The sequence below is a fragment of the Eleutherodactylus coqui genome, chromosome 9 (genome assembly GCF_035609145.1).
Source record: "Eleutherodactylus coqui strain aEleCoq1 chromosome 9, aEleCoq1.hap1, whole genome shotgun sequence".
In the NCBI taxonomy this organism is placed as follows: Eukaryota; Metazoa; Chordata; class Amphibia; order Anura; family Eleutherodactylidae; genus Eleutherodactylus; species Eleutherodactylus coqui.
In genome coordinates, this window is record NC_089845.1 from 168038355 (window position 1) to 168055167 (window position 16813).

Genomic DNA, 16813 nt, shown 5'->3' on the forward strand with positions numbered 1-16813 from the left:
CATGAAGGTCCTAGTAGTAGTTATATTCTTGTACATAGGGGGCAGTATTACCCTGTATGCAGTTACAATGAAAGCATTTTGGGCTGATCCATAAAGTAATTACAAAAAATGGAATTCCCTAATGTAGTTTTATGACCTCGGTCGCTGGACGCTGCAAATAATGTACCGTACAATACATAAGAAGCAATGCCTGGGGGGGGGGGGGGGGGCAGAGAGGTGCAATACATGATACCCATACCATTTATAACAGCAGCCGCTGGTCCAAGAGCCCTTTAAGGTAATTTTAGAACGGGGCGATTATCACCCAAATCATCGGTGTCACCAGCTGCGCATGGAGCGAGAAATCGCTGACTTGGCGCTTGGAATTTAGTTAAAACACCTTGTAATCAGGTTGGTCTTCATGTATGAACGACTGCCTCTTTGTAGTGAATGGAGGTTAGTGACTGAAAGAGATCTCCAGCGCGCTTCGCCTCTATTCCCTCACCTCCCCACCACAGCGCCGCACCCACCGGCATCGCAGCGCTCCCGTTGGCCTCTTACTTCAGCAGTCATGTGGTTGTTTAGCAATGTGTGCGCTGCAGCCGATCGGAGGTCCCGACTCTGCAGCTGTCAGTGATATTCTGTATATAAGCCAGGGCTTCTGCATTAGATTCCGACATTACTGGTTTACCGATACGTCACCCGGCCAGAAGACTTGGTGATGTCACAGGTCAGATGCCACGGCGCCGGATCGCCAATTCACCACAATGAATATATTGCTAAATTATTGCTTTGGGCAGAGCGATCCCAAAACTATGCAGTAAGATAAAGGTTACCTACAGACGGGCGGCGCGGTATCGTGTCGTAAAGTACCCGGATGCGGGGTGATTTCAGGCAAAAGCGCATTCATCTTTGACATTCTGATCTTCCTGTGCGAGTTTCCCGCACCCGAGAGGATTGGAAGTGTTTCCCATTGGTTTATTTTCCCGCATCACTCATATATGTGACTCTATTCAATAGCATGGGCTTCATATTCATGCGTCTGGCAACGCACAAATCTCGCACGAGTTTCTCAGCCGGCCTAAGTCAGACAACCACTTTTTAAGATTTGTGGCGATTGGCTGGAACCAGCAATACGAGAGCCTGTGGCCCCCGTGTCCGCACCCCTCCCCCTCTATGAGGGGAGCCAATCAGATGATAAGACTGTTAGGAGATTGTTATTCAGGGGCTCATTCACACAAACGTGATTTTGGCAGCAATGCAGTGCATATCTGTGTGCGTGAGATACGCGGTCATACACAGTGCACTCGCAATCGTACGCGGTCTCTGCTGGCTCACGCAGACCGTAAAACGCTGCAGGACTTTTACGGATACGGGCGTGTGAATGAGCCCTCAGGCTGTTCATAAAAAGTGAAATGGTTAATTATGATTATTTTTTTCAAATATTGCAAACGATTGAAACCTGAGCTCGTTCCGTCCTGCAGAGGCGACGGCAGGTTTATGTACCGCAGGAATTAATGGGATTCTAATGCTGTCTTTACTTTCCAGGGAATTACCGTATTACTGCAAGAATATGAAATCCAGGTAAGTGCCGTTACAGCTATAGCAGAAGGCAGCTGACCCCCGTCCATCCAGTTCGGCCTACTACCCCCAATGTTGATGCAGAGGAAGGAAAAAAACCCAATTTTCCTCATTTTAGGGGAAAAAATTCCTTCCCGACTCCAATCTGGCAATACAAATAATCCCCGGATCACCGACCCTCCTGAGTAACCAGTGATACAACATGTAATATTGCAACACTGAAGAAAGAGATCCAGGCCCTTCTTCTACTCCTTTACCAACTCCGCCATCACCGCGTCCTCCGAAGAGTTTCATAGTCTCACTGCTCTTACAGTAAAGAATCCCCTTCTCCTTTGGTGATGAAACCATCTCTAGATGTAGAGAGCGCCCCGTTGTTACAGATACAGTACTGTGTATAATATATTATGGAAGAGATCTCTGTACTGACTCCTGATATATCTATACATAGTTATTAGAGCGCCCCCTTGTTACAGTCCTGGGTGTAATAGATGATAGGAGAGATCTCTGTACTGACCTCTGATGTATCTATACATAGTTATTAGAGCGCCCCCTTGTTACAGTCCTGGGTATAATTGATGATGGGAGAGATCTCTGTACTGACCCCCTGATATAGCTATACATAGTTATTAGAGCGCCCCCTTATTACAGCCCTGGGGATAATAGATGATGGGAGAGATCTCTGTATTGTCCCCTGATATATCTATACATAGTTATTAGAGCGCCCCCTTGTTACAGTCCTGGGTATAATAGATGATTAGAGAGATCTCTGTACTGACCCTGATATATCTATACATAGTTATTAGAGCGCCCCCTTATTACAGCCCTGGGGATAATAGATGATGGGAGAGATCTCTGTATTGTCCCCTGATATATCTATACATAGTTATTAGAGCGCCCCCTTGTTACAGTCCTGGGTATAATAGATGATTAGAGAGATCTCTGTACTGACCCTGATATATCTATACATAGTTATTAGAGCGCCCCCTTATTACAGTCCTGGGTATAATAGATGATGAGAGAGATCTCTGTACTGACCCCTGATATATTATAAATAGTTATTAGAGTGCCCCCTTGTTACAGTACTGGGTATAAATACCCTGTTTGCCAGAAAATAAGACCTACCCTGAAAGTAAGCCCCTGCATGATTTTTCAAGGTTTTTGAGGATGCCTAAAATAGAAGCCCTATTCCAAAAATAATCCCAAATTACAGTTAATAAATTAAGTCAACTTAAATAATGTTTTGACAGCTAAACATATAAAAAAGATAAATCTTTTAGAGCAAAAATGAATACAAGACCATGTCTTATTTTTGGCGAAACAGGGTTAGATGATGGGAGAGATCTCTGTACCAATTCCTGATATAGTATACATAGTTGTTAGAGCGCCCCCATGTTACAGTCCTGTGTATAATAAATGATGGGAGAGATTTCTATACTGACCCTTGATAGATTATACATAGTTATCAGAGCGCCCCCTTGTTACAGTCCTGGGTATAATAGATGATGGGAGAGATCTCTGTACTAAGCCCTGATATATTATACATAGTTATTAGAGCGCCCCCTTGTTACAGTCCTGGGTATAATAGATGATGGGAGAGATCTCTGTACTAAGCCCTGATATATTATACATAGTTATTAGAGCGCCCCCTTGTTACAGTCCTGGGTATAATAGATGATGGGAGAGATCTCTGTACTGAGCCCTAATAGATTAGGCATAGTTATTAGAGTACCCCCTTGTCACAGTCCTGGGTATAATTGATGATGGGAGAGAGCTCTGTACTGACCCCTGATATATCTATACATAGTTATTATAGTGCCCCCTTGTTACAGACCTGGGTATAATAGATGATGGGAGAGATCTCTGTACTGACCCCTGATATATCTATACATAGTTATTAGAGCGCCCCCTTGTTGCAGTCCTAGGTATAATAGATGATGGGAGAGATCTCTGTACTGACCCCTGATATATCTATACATAGTTATTAGAGCGCCCCCTTGTTACAGTCCTGGGTATAATAGATGATGGGAGAGATCTCTGTACTGACCCCTGATATATCTATACATAGTTATTAGAGTGCCCCCTTGTTACAGTCCTAGGTATAATAGATGATGGGAGAGATCTCTGTACTGACCCCTGATATATTTATACATAGTTATTAGAGCGCCCCCTTCTTACAGTCCTGGGTATAATAGATGATGGGAGAGATCTCTGTACTGAGCCCTAATAGATTAGACATAGTTATTAGAGTACCCCTTTGTCACAGTCCTGGGTATAATAGATGATAGGAGAGATCTCTGTACTGTCCCCTGATATAGCTATACATAGTTATTAGAGCGCCCCCTTGTTACAGTCCTGGGTATAATAGACGATGGAAGAGATCTCTGTACTGACCCCTGATATATTATACATAGTTATTAGAGCGCCCCCTTGTTACAGTCCTGGGTATAATAGATGATGGGGGAGATCTCTGTACTGACCCCTGATATATCTATACATAGTTATTAGAGCGTCCCCTTGTTACAGTCCTGGGTATAATAGATGATGGGGGAGATCTCTGTACTGACCCCTGATATATCTATACATAGTTATTAGAGCGCCCCCTTGTTACAGTCCTGGGTATAATAGATGATGGGGGAGATCTCTGTACTGACCCCTGATATATTATACATAGTTATTAGAGCGCCCCCTTGTTACAGTCCTGGGTATAATAGATGATGGTAGAGATCTCTGTACTGACCCCTGATATATTATACATAGTTATTAGAGCGCCCCCTTGTTACAGTCCTGGGTATAATAGATGATGGGAGAGATCTCTGTACTGAGCCCTAATAGATTAGACATAGTTATTAGAGTACCCCCTTGTCACAGTCCTGGGTATAATAGATGATGGGAGAGATCTCTGCACTGAGCCCTTATAGATTAGACATAGTTATTAGAGCGCCCCCTTGTTACAGTCCTGGGTATAATAGATGATGGGAGAGATCTCTGTACTGACCCCTGATATATATATACATAGTTATTAGAGCGCCCCCTTGTTACAGCCCTTGGTATAATAGACGATGCTCTTAATAAAACAAAAAGCTGGAAAAAATTTCTGTGGAAAAAGGTATTACATAAGGGCCCTATGTGTCACAAGAGAGAAAAATGGAGCAAAAATTAAAAAAATAGGGCCATAAAACCACTATGTGCACAAAATCACTAAAATGTTTCTGGTCCTTCAGAACTGTGACTGTTCTCAGTAAGAGAAACCCAGTGATCTTGTAGATATGAGACCTTTTAATGGGTAACAAACATACATGATGTTACAGCGAGCTTTTGGGAATATGTTGCCCCCTTCGTAAGGCTAATGAATGAAACTAGTCTGGATGACATATAATTCTAACATACAGATGCAGAGGGGAGGGGGGGCACCCCTCTTGATCTAAATAAATGTTCACAAAGACATTTGTGTCATTCCGTGTCAGTTCAACCAACGCTCCCGGTCGACCATCTCAGATTTTAATGAAACTTTGCACAAAGATAGATCCTGACCCTAAACTAAGATAGCCAGAATATTAGGCTTCAAAGTGCTTTGGTTCACGAGCTACAGGTCTTAATCTAGGGGGTTGTCATGTGATTACAGCGAGCTACAGGTCTTAATCTAGGGGGTTGTCATGTGATTACAGCCTACAGGTCTTAATCTAGGGGGTTGTCATGTGATTACAGCCTACAGGTCTTAATCTAGGGGGTTGTCATGTGATTACAGCCTACAGGTCTTAATCTAGGGGGTTGTCATGTGATTACAGCGCGCAACCTGAAAAAAGTGGCGATTTCAATCCATTGCCAAGCCAGTTCTAATGACTCTAGAGCAATGAAACTTCACACACTAGGAGAACTTTTGGTGCTGAATCCCGAAGCTACTCAGACTGCCCCTCTTATCATCATTCTGCCACCATTGCATGTCAAAGTAGCTGAAAAATTCTATCGCGCAAAATAAAACTCATATTTTAAGCAGTAATAACTCATAATCAATGCAATCCAACTCAGCTCTGAATTTATCAATGTGTACTCCATAGAAATGGTTCTCATTATTCACATTATGGACCCAAAAGGATGCATAGCTCTTAAGATACAATGAGTCAAAAATGGCAAAAAACACTTTTTTGCTAATTTTTCCCTTTTTCAAAGGCGAAAATCGGAATGTACTCCATTTTTTTTTTTTTTCATTTTTGTTCTATTTGGAAGAGAATTTTTTGCTCTACAAGATTCGATGTTTTTCATTTTGTTCCCAGACCTTCTAGATGGGAGAATATCAATGCCTGTGAAGGTCCTATGCACTCGCGGAGGTCAAATAATAAAATAAGTGTAAGTTTTGCATGGATGTATAATTAGTTTAGAAATCATGAGAAGGTAAATTATTTTTGGAATGAGACAACTTTTTGTGCTCAAGAAACTTATGTGATCAAAAATTGCCTGGCGAGTTCAGGTGAGCCCCAAGCTTTGGCCTAAGATGGTCAGAATATCATTGAGTGTTGCATAATGATTGTGGTATATTACAGTGATCACTGGGCTTATTTAGCACTCTATCCATATTGGATACTAAGATTATCTAAGGCTAGCATTTGTGTAATAAGTAACTAGTTATGTGATCAAAAATTGCATGGCGAGTTCAGAACTAGTTATTTATGCTAGCCTTAGATAATCTTAGTATCCAATATGGATAGAGTGCTAAATAAGCCCAGTGATCACTGTAATATACCACAATCATTATGCAACACTCAATGATATTCTGACCATCTTAGGCCAAAGCTTGGGGCTCACCTGAACTCGCCAGGCAATTTTTGATCACATAAGTTTCTTGAGCACAAAAAGGTGTCTCATTCCAAAAATAATTTACCTTCTCATGATTTCTAAACTAATTATACATCCATGCAAAACTTACACTTATTTTATTATTTGACCTCCGCGAGTGCATAGGACCTTCACAGGCATTGATATTTTCCCATCTAGAAGGTCTGGGAACAAAATGAAAAACATCGAATCTTGTAGAGCAAAAAATTCTCTTCCAAATAGAACAAAAATGAAAAAAAATAAAAATGGAGTACATTCCGATTTTCGCCTTTGAAAAAGGGAAAAATTAGCAAAAAAGTGTTTTTTGCCATTTTTGACTCATTGTATCTTAAGAGCTATGCATCCTTTTGGGTCCGTAATGGGAATAATGAGAAACATTTCTATGGAGTACACATTGATAAATTCAGAGCCGAGTCGGATCGCATTGATTATGAGTTATTACTGCTTAAAATATGAGTTTTATTTTGCGCGATAGAATTTTTCAGCTACTTTGACATGCAATGGTGGCAGAATGATGATAAGAGTGGCAGTCTGAGTAGCTTAGCTGGATTCAGCACCAAAAGTTCTCCTAGTGTGTGAAGTTTCATTGCTCTAGAGTCATTGGAACTGGCTTGGCAACGGATTGAAATCGCCACTTTTTTCAGGTTGCGCGCTGTAATCACATGACAACCCCCTAGATTAAGACCTGTAGGCTGTAATCACATGACAACCCCCTAGATTAAGACCTGTAGCTCGTGAACCAAAGCACTTTGAAGCCTAATATTCTGGCTATCTTAGTTTAGGGTCAGGGTCTATCTTTGTGCAAAGTTTCATTGAAATCTGAGATGGTCGACCGGGAGCGTTGGTTGAACTGACACGGAATGACCCATTTGAGACGTAAAAAAACACAAGACAGTCTGAGCAGAGAGACAAATACTAAATCAGTCCACTGAGCCGAGGAATGTGACAGTTTTATGATGTCTCTTATCACTAATGCAAACATAAGAAGATGGAAACACTACCTCATTCTTACAATCAATTTTAAAATTGTTATGAGAAAAGCAAAAAACAAACAATGATTGGGAAGAGGACACCCGTCTTGACCTCTTTCAGACCTTTCATATTCCCCACTTATGCTGAGGTTCATTCCATTCTTGTAGGTGTCAAACATGGCCATAAACTTACACTCCCAATTTTTTTTGTGATGCTGTGACTTGAAATTGCCCTTTAGTATGATAACTCCCATCTGCTCTATGCCATGTCCGTGACCGCAAAAATGTTTTGCCACAGGAAGTACAGTCTTTCCCTCTCTAATTGTGTGGCGATGAGATCTCATCCTCGCTCTCAGTTTTTGTCCTGTTTCCCTGATATAAATCCCCCAACAGGACATTTACTGCACCGGATCCGGTACACAACATCAGACATGGAACATGTGAATGTCCCTGGGATCTTATAGCCCTGCTGTGTGTTGGGGATCTGTATCCTGTCCGTGGTTAGTATATGTGACCAAGTCTTGCAGTTCTTCACATTACAGGGATAAGTTCCTTTTTGTGAGTCCTGCAGTGACCAAATCACGAGAGCTACCAGAGTACCCAGAAATCAGCTACTTCGATACACAGAGAAGGAAGGAAACTGTCATGTACCTCTAGTAGTGACCTACAATCCACAGCTAGAGGTACTAAGGAAGACTGCAAGGAAACTCCATCATATCTACACAAGGATGACCGTCTGAGCACCATTTTCCCAGACCCTTCCCTTCTGTGTGACAGGCATACTCAAAAACCTTGAAAAATCATGCAGGGCAGGTTTTTATTGTCAGGCAAACAGGGTATCTATATTCAGTACTCTAACAAGGGGGCGCTCTAATAACTATGTATAATATATCAGGGGTCAGTACAGAGATCTCTACCATCATGTATTATACCCAGGACAGTAACAAGGGGGCGCTCTAATAACTATGTATAGATATATCAGGGGTCAGTACAGAGATCTCTACCATCATGTATTATACCCAGGACAGTAACAAGGGGGTGCTCTAATAACTATGTATAATATATCAGGGGTCAGTACAAAGATCTATCCCATCATCTATTATACCCAGGACTGTAACAAGGGGGCGCTCTAATAACTATGTATAATATATCAGGGGTCAGTACAAAGATCTATCCCATCATCTATTATACCCAGGACTGTAACAAGGGGGCGCTTTAATAACTATGTATAATATATCAGGGGTCAGTACAGAGATCTCTACCATCATGTATTAAACCCAGGACTGCAACAAGGGGGCGCTCTAATAACTATGTATAATATATCAGGGGTCAGTACAGAGATCTCTACCATCATGTATTAAACCCAGGACAGTAACAAGGGGGCGCTCTAATAACTATGTATAGATATATCAGGGGTCAGTACAGAGATCTATCCCATCATCTATTATACCCAGGATGGTAACAAGGGGGCGCTCTAATAACTATGCATAATATATCAGGAGACAGTACAGAGATCTCTTCATCATCTATTATACCCAGGAGTGTAACAAGGGGGCGCTCTAATAACTATGTATAATATATCAGCTGTCAGTACAGAGATCTCACCCATCATGTATTATACCCAGGACTGTAACAAGGGGGCGCTCCAATAACTATGTATAATATATCATGGGTCAGTGCAGAGATCTCTCCCATCATCTATTATACCCAGGACTGTAACAAGGGGGCGCTCTAATAACTATGCATAATATATCAGAGGTCAGTACAGAGATCTCTCCCATCATCTATTATTCCCAGGGCTGTAACAAGGGGGCGCTCTAATAACTATGCATAATATATCAGGGGGTCAGTACAGAGATCTCTCCCATCATCTATTATACCCAGGACTGTAACAAGGGGCACGCTAATAACTATGTATAATATATCAGGGGTCAGTACAGAGATCTCTTCTATCATCTATTATACCCAGGACTGTAACAAGGGGGCATTCTAATAACTATGTATAATATATCAGGGGTCAGTACAAAGATTTCTTCCATCATCTATTATTCCCTGGACTGTAGCAAGGAGGCGCTCTAATAACTATGTATAATATATCAGGGGTCAGTACAGAGATCTCTCCCGTCATCTATTATACCCAGGAATGTAACAAGGGGGCGCTCTAATAACTATGTATAATATATCAGGGGTCAGTACAGAGATCTCTCCCGTCATCTATTATACCCAGGAATGTAACAAGGGGGCGCTCTAATAACTATGTATAATATATCAGGGGTCAGTACAGAGACCTCTCCCATCATCTATTATACCCAGGACTGTAACAAGGGGGTGCTCTAATAACTATGTATAGATATATCAGGGGTCAGTTCAGAGATCTCTACCATCATCTATCATACCCAGGACTGTAACAAGGGGGCGCTCTAATAACTATGTATAATATATCAGGGGTCAGTACAGAGACCTCTCCCATCATCTATTATACCCAGGACTGTAACAAGGGGGTGCTCTAATAACTATGTATAGATATATCAGGGGTCAGTACAGAGATCTCTACCATCATCTATCATACCCAGGACTGTAACAAGGGGGCGCTCTAATAACTATGTATAATATATCAGGGGTCAGTACAGAGATCTCTCCCATCATCTATTATACCTAGGACTGTATCAAGGGGGCGCTCTAATAACTATGTATTATATATCAGGGGTCAGTACAGAGATCTCTACCATCATCTATTATACACAGGACTGTAATAAGGGGGCACTCTAATAACTATGTATAGATATATCAGGGGTCAGTACAGAGATCTCTCCCATCATCTATTATACCAAGGACTGTAACAAGGGGGCGCTCTAATAACTATGTATAATATATCAGGGGTCAGTACAGAGATCTCTCCCATCATCTATTATACCTAGGACTGTATCAAGGGGGCGCTCTAATAACTATGTATTATATATCAGGGGTCAGTACAGAGATCTCTACCATCATCTATTATACACAGGACTGTAATAAGGGGGCACTCTAATAACTATGTATAGATATATCAGGGGTCAGTACAGAGATCTCTCCCATCATCTATTATACCCAGGACTGTAACAAGGGGGCGCTCTAATAACTATGTATAGGGTCAGTACAGAGATCTCTCCCATCATTGAACCCTGTTTCCCCAAAAATAAGACAAGGTCTTATTTTAATTTTTGCTCTAAAAAATTAAACTTTTTATATGTATGTCACTCTACTGGCTAACACGGTGCCAAACCTTCAGGACTGAAACACTCTGGTGTTCAAGGGGTTAACTGGTCTGTTCCTGCTTGTCTCCCACTTGATCGTAGGGGTCTTCCGGCTCACTCACATGGGTGTATTTCTGGTGCATGTATTTTCATGCTTTGCGTTGGGGTGAACAGATGAACGCTCTTTAGGCGCCTATATTCCGTGCATAAATAAGAATCCCCGCTGGTTTTAGTTTCGTTCTTCTCTCGGACTGACATTGCCCGTTAGCGTCTCTGTGATTTAGTAAAGCCGCAGACAATATGCAGTTGTGGTTGTATTTACTGCATTTTTACTCTTGTTGACAAAGGGTTAAACAATTGTGACATCAATCGGGACTTGTTGCGGGTTTTTTGCGAGTGTGAAACCCCCCACATATCCCCCAAATCTGCACTTATACATGCAGGACACATGCTGCGGATATCAGGGACCGAAAACGTCTAAATGAGGTGGAATTGAGCCCCTACTGCCCTGATCCGGGATTTATCATGCTGCTGCTGTTCCTGCAGCCCCCCCACATGGCGCGGCTCGCAGCTCTCGGCACTTTTATCCGCTGGTTACATTTGGTCGCTGTTGTATCAGATTCTTCTTTGCTCCTGCATAACGGATACTTTGTTTCGTAACGAGGCAGCGCTCAGGCGTCCATGTCCCTCCCATTGTGTCCTCGTAACGTAACGCGTCCCGCTTGTCTGCCCCCCTCCTGGATGTAAGTGTGTCAGCCAGTGAGCGCAGGCTAATCCATTTAACTGTTGTTATATTCAGCGCGCTCCAAAGCCGCCATCCGTGCCGATCTCCAGAAAGACCCTGATTAGTGTTTCCACTGTATTTACTAACCAGTTTACACCAGTTTTAGGCATAAACTGCAGCTTAAGAAGTCACAATCGTGTCACACCCTGTTTACACGAAAATGGGGGACTTTTCTCAGCACTTGAAACCTCAAAAAGTACAGAAAAAGCGGAATGATGGCGCAAGCAACAAAAATATTGGCACAGCTCTATGCCCATCACTGGAGAGTCTGAAACGTCGTCCTGCGGGGGTCTAAGGATTTCCTCCATGGATTTCAGTGGTTTCGTTTTCACTGTCGGGATTCTCGCCCGTTAATTGTACGGCAAAAAGATCGGACCGGCCCAAGTAAATACTGCGTGCGGGAAGGTTGGGCGCAGCGGTCTTCCCACGGTTTTTTACTAACTCCTATGCTCTGGTACCGAGTTTGAAAAGACGACAAAGGGATTCCCCTAATTCAGGCACAACTACGCCCCATGCCACGAAGCGGAGCTGCGCCCACGGCAGTGGGAATAAGCCCTAACACCGTATTTACACGGGCGATTTTCTTGTGAGAGTTTGTCGTGAAATACGCAGCATATTTACGCACACAAAAACCCGCAGGATCAGCCAAAAAACACGAGCAATTTGGGTTACGTTAATAATCAGCGTATTTACACGATCAAATCCCACATCCCGTCGTGTGAATAAGCCTGAAGGCTGAGCTCACGGTTGGCGCTTTTGCTGCATTCTTGCTGCATTTCTCACCTGCACCCCAAAAAACTGCAGTTTTTAAATGTGCATTCAAAAAAACCGCACGCAAATCGTATGTGTTGTGTTGTTGGGGTTCAGAAATGCATGAAAACTGCCAACTGTGAGCGCAGCCGGACGCTGTGCTGCCGCTACGTAAATGAGGGGAGCGGCCTACACAGCCGCTGATGTCTACAGCCAATGCCTTTGTGATGTGATGGGGAGGGGCTTCCTGATATGGTAATTGAAGATATGCAAATTAGGCCTGGGTGGTACTGTTCCTCCTCAAGAAGATGGCTAAAGGCTCATTTAGACACAACGATTATCGGTCAAAATTCGCTTAAAAGCCGTCTTCGGAGCGATAATCGTTGTGTGTAGCTGCGCTGACATCCTGCAGTTTTCGTTATCCTGTCGCTCATCGTTGTCTGTCAGCGTGCTGACAATGAGCCTTATCAGGGATTCACAGCAGGATACAGCTGATACTATTGCTTCAGCTGTATGCCGCTCCATGATGACAGGCGGGGTATGAAGAACAGAGCGCTCCAGCTGCATTCTCCGTACCCGGCATGGAGCGCTTGGCTGTAAAACAGCCGGGCGCTCGGAGCGGCGAACAGCTGGACGCAGAAGACAAGTAAGGACCCCCCGCTTGTCTTCTGCATCCTCCGCTGGCAGCGCAAGGTGATCACTCCTCTTGAGCGATCATCTTGCACTGTAAATGACACAACGATGATCGCTCAAAAGCTGCTCAAACGACATCTTATGAGCGATTATCGTTGTGTCTATGGTCCTTCAGTTGTCTAGGGTGCGCTTACGTGTAGCGGATTCGCTGCAGTTAAATACCCATTGCAGATTTTGGTGTGCACCCGTGTAAAATCTGCCCACAATTCCCGTGTAACGCGCGCATTGTGATACGGATTTCCCTCCCTCATTTGAAGAGATGAAATCCCCAACATGACGACAAGCGAGAAGACGTATATATAAAATCCGCAGCGCAGGTCAATTTACTATGCGGAATGCTTTCAGCCACATGTGGGCGGGGCTTAGCAGAATCCCATTCACTTTGCTGATACTGCAGGCAGTTCCGCTGTAGAAAATTTGCAGCTTATCTGCCATGTGGGAGCAAACCCTTGTGCAATGCTCCTTGGGAAAAAGTATGCAAATGGGCTCTCCATAGAGACAGAAAACTGTTCTTCTAGTGCCACCTATTGGAAGGTCAGATGTAGCAAAGTTTGACTTGCAACACGCTGTGATAACTTTTTGTGTTGCAGTTTATTTGCCTTTCCAACTGCTTTTCAGTGGCTGAAGATAACTTGTTGCAAAAAGGGGGAGCAGGGTCCACTGCAGCACAGGGGATGGCAGCGGAGGGGAGCAATGGTCTTGTAGGAGGCAATGACTTGTCCACTTATGTGAGGACAAAGGAGATGGTGCAATGGCCCACAGCAGCACAGAGGACATCAGCAGACGCAGTGACCTGTCCACTTATGGGACATTGGTGAAGCCAGACAGATATTGTCACACGGACAATGCCATGATTGACGCAGGGGGATGGGACAATGAGCCATAAAGTGAAAGGCCATTGGTGACCATTATAAATATTTGTTATCACGGCAGGAAGCCGCCGCCAGATCTCCTCCACTTATCATCGGCATTTTTTGTAGCACTCTACAAAGTGGCGTGTGCACCCAGCCATCCGCACGGACCGCCATAAATATTTGCAGAAGGCTGTTGTGACATTTCGCTGTCTTCCTCTGTATACAAAGCCTGCGCCAATGTTATGGATGGAACAATTCTTGTGCTACATAAAGGTCACAATGTCTGGACAGATGGTGAGCAACTTCATCCTCAGCAGCTTACCATTCTAGACTGCAGCGTTTCCCCTCCCCCTTCCCTGCGATGGTGTTTTAATGCAAATCAGTGGTTAGAGAGGCTGCTTCCCTAATAACGGCGGCGTTCGCTTGTTATGTGCGGCCATCTGCCTCCGCAGTCGTAGGCCGCGCAGCCTTACAGGTATTTACTTCCTATGAAGTCCAATCAGTACCAATAATGACATTAGCGCAAACGGCGCTGTGATTTCCGGATCCCCGCGCCGATAAATTTCACCCTAACAGGATACAGTATAAAGGATGTGGGGCAAGAAAAACCCTTGTTGGCTTTCCTGTAGACCCCAAAGATTTAACGTGGCTTCTATTATGTGGTGCATCATATTGTATAATAGGGGTGTCTCCTCAGGGCTGTGCAGTGCGCAGAGAAGTAGCCGTCACCCCGGGACCCCGGCCACATAAGGACACCAGTGGATTATAGTGAGGACACATGGGGCACATGCCCTGAGACCCCCACTGTCCACCCTACCTCTATCTATCTATCTCCTATCTATCTCCTATCTATCTATCTATCTATCTCCTATCTATCTATCTCCTATCTATCTATCTATCTATCTCATATCTATCTATCTATCTATCTATCTATCTATCTATCTATCTGTCTCATATCTATCTATCTATCTATCTATCTATCTATCTATCTGTCTGTCTGTCTGTCTATCTCATATCTATCTATCTATTTCATATATATCTAATCTATCTATCTATCTCATATCTATCTATCTATCTAATATCTAGCTTCACTATCTTGTGGGTGTAGACTGCTGCTATGATGTCTCCATACACTGTACACATAGGGGAGCAGGATCTCTTCTCTAACTCTGAGCTGGTGGGTGTAGACTGCTGCTATGATGTCTCCATACACTGTACACATAGGAGAGTAGGATCTCTTCTCTATCTCTGAGCTGGTGGGTGTAGACTGCTGCTATGATGTCTCCATATACTGTACACAGAGGAGAGCAGGATCTCTTCTCTATCTCTATGATGGTGGGTGTAGACTGCTGCTCTGATGTCTCCATACACTGTACACATAGGAGAGTAGGATCTCTTCTCTATCTCTGAGCTGGTGGGTGTAGACTGCTGCTATATTGTCTCCATATACTGTGCACATAGGAGAGCAGGATCTCTTCTCTATCTCTATGCTGGTGGGTGTAGACTGCTACTATGATGTCTCCATACACTGTACACATAGGAGAGAAGGATCTCTTCTCTATCTCTATGCTGGTGGGTGTAGACTGCTGCTATGTTGTCTCCATACACTGTACACATAAGAGAGCAGGGTCTCTTCCCTATCTCTGAGCTGGTGGGTATAGACTGCTGCTATGATGTCTTCATACACTGTACTTATAGGAGAGCAGGATCTCTTCTCTATCTCTGAGCTGGTGGGTGTAGACTGCTGCTATGATGTCTCCATACACTGTACACATGGGAGAGCAAGATTTTTTCTCTTACTTTGAATTGGTAGTTTTAGACTGCTGTTATGATGTCTCCATACATTGTACACATAGGAGAGCAGGATCTCTTCTCTATCTCTGAGCTGGTGGGTGTAGACTGCTGCTCTGATGTCTCCATACACTGTACACATAGGATAGCAGGATCTCTTCTCTATCTCTATGCTGGTGGGTGTAGACTGCTGCTATGATGTCTCCATACACTGCACACATAGGGGAGCAGGATCTCTATCTCTGAGCTGCTTGGTGTAGACTGCTGCTATGATGTCTTTATACTCTGCACACATAGGAGAGCAGGATCTCTTCTTCTCTAATTTTGAGATGGTGGGTGTAGACTGCTGCTGAGAAGTCTCCATATACTGTGCACATAGGAGAGCAGGATCTCTTCTCTATCTCTATGCTGGTGGGTGTAGACTGCTGCTATGATGTCTCCGTACACTATACACATTTGAGAGCAGGATCTCTTCTCTGTCTCTGAGCTGGTTGGTGTAGACTGCTGCTATGATGTCTCCATACACTGTACACATAGGAGAGCAGGATTTCTTCTCTATCTCTGAGGTGGTGGGTGCAGACTGCTGCTATGATGTCTCCACACACTGTACACATAGGAGAGCAGGATCTCTTCTCTATCTCTGAGCTGGTGGGTGTAGACTGCTGCTATGATGTCTCCATACACTGTACACATAGGAGAGCAGGATCTCTTCTCTATCTCTGAGCTGGTGGGTGTAGACTGCTGCTATGATGTCTCCATATACTGTACACATAGGAGAGAAGGATCTCTTCTCTATCTCTGAGCTGGTGGGTGCAGACTGCTGCTATGATGTCTCCATACACTGTACACATAGGGGAGCAGGATTTCTTCTCTCTCTCTGAGCTGGTTGGTGTAGACTGCTGGTATGATGTCTCCATACACTGTACACATAGGAGAGCAGGATCTCTTCTCTATCTCTGAGCTGGTGGGTGTAGACTGCTGGTATGATGTCTCCATACACTGTACACATAGGAGAGCAGGATTTCTTCTCTATCTGTAGCACACTCATAAGTAATAAGATAATGGAGGACATTAGATGTGATTTCAGTAGCTGTTAAATAGTAAATCTCTTGCTATTAGATGCAACATCATCTCTGTGTGTTTGTCTCTGTCTCCCTCTAGCAGCTCCTTCTCCATTCTCCTACCTCTTTCCCCCATAGATTTTAGATAGCAGTAAGGAAACTCTCCTAAATAGGCACTCTCTATAATTTGTCTTGGTGTCTGTTTCTAGATAGAGACTTCACATGACAACAGGTAGTTGACAGCAAATTAGAAGGCTGTGACAGCAGATTTTTCAGCACAAAATCA

The 16813-nt window shown here is 43.6% G+C and overlaps 1 protein-coding gene across 1 annotated transcript in view; it reads left to right on the forward strand.

Moving 5' to 3' along the window:
- The window catches only part of NDRG1 (N-myc downstream regulated 1), an 82422-nt gene that overhangs the window by 20567 nt on the left and 45042 nt on the right, over nt 1-16813 (forward strand). The window contains exon 3 of the mRNA XM_066578769.1: nt 1528-1563. Coding sequence (XP_066434866.1) covers nt 1528-1563 — 36 coding nt within the window. The remainder of the gene's footprint in view (nt 1-1527; nt 1564-16813) is intronic.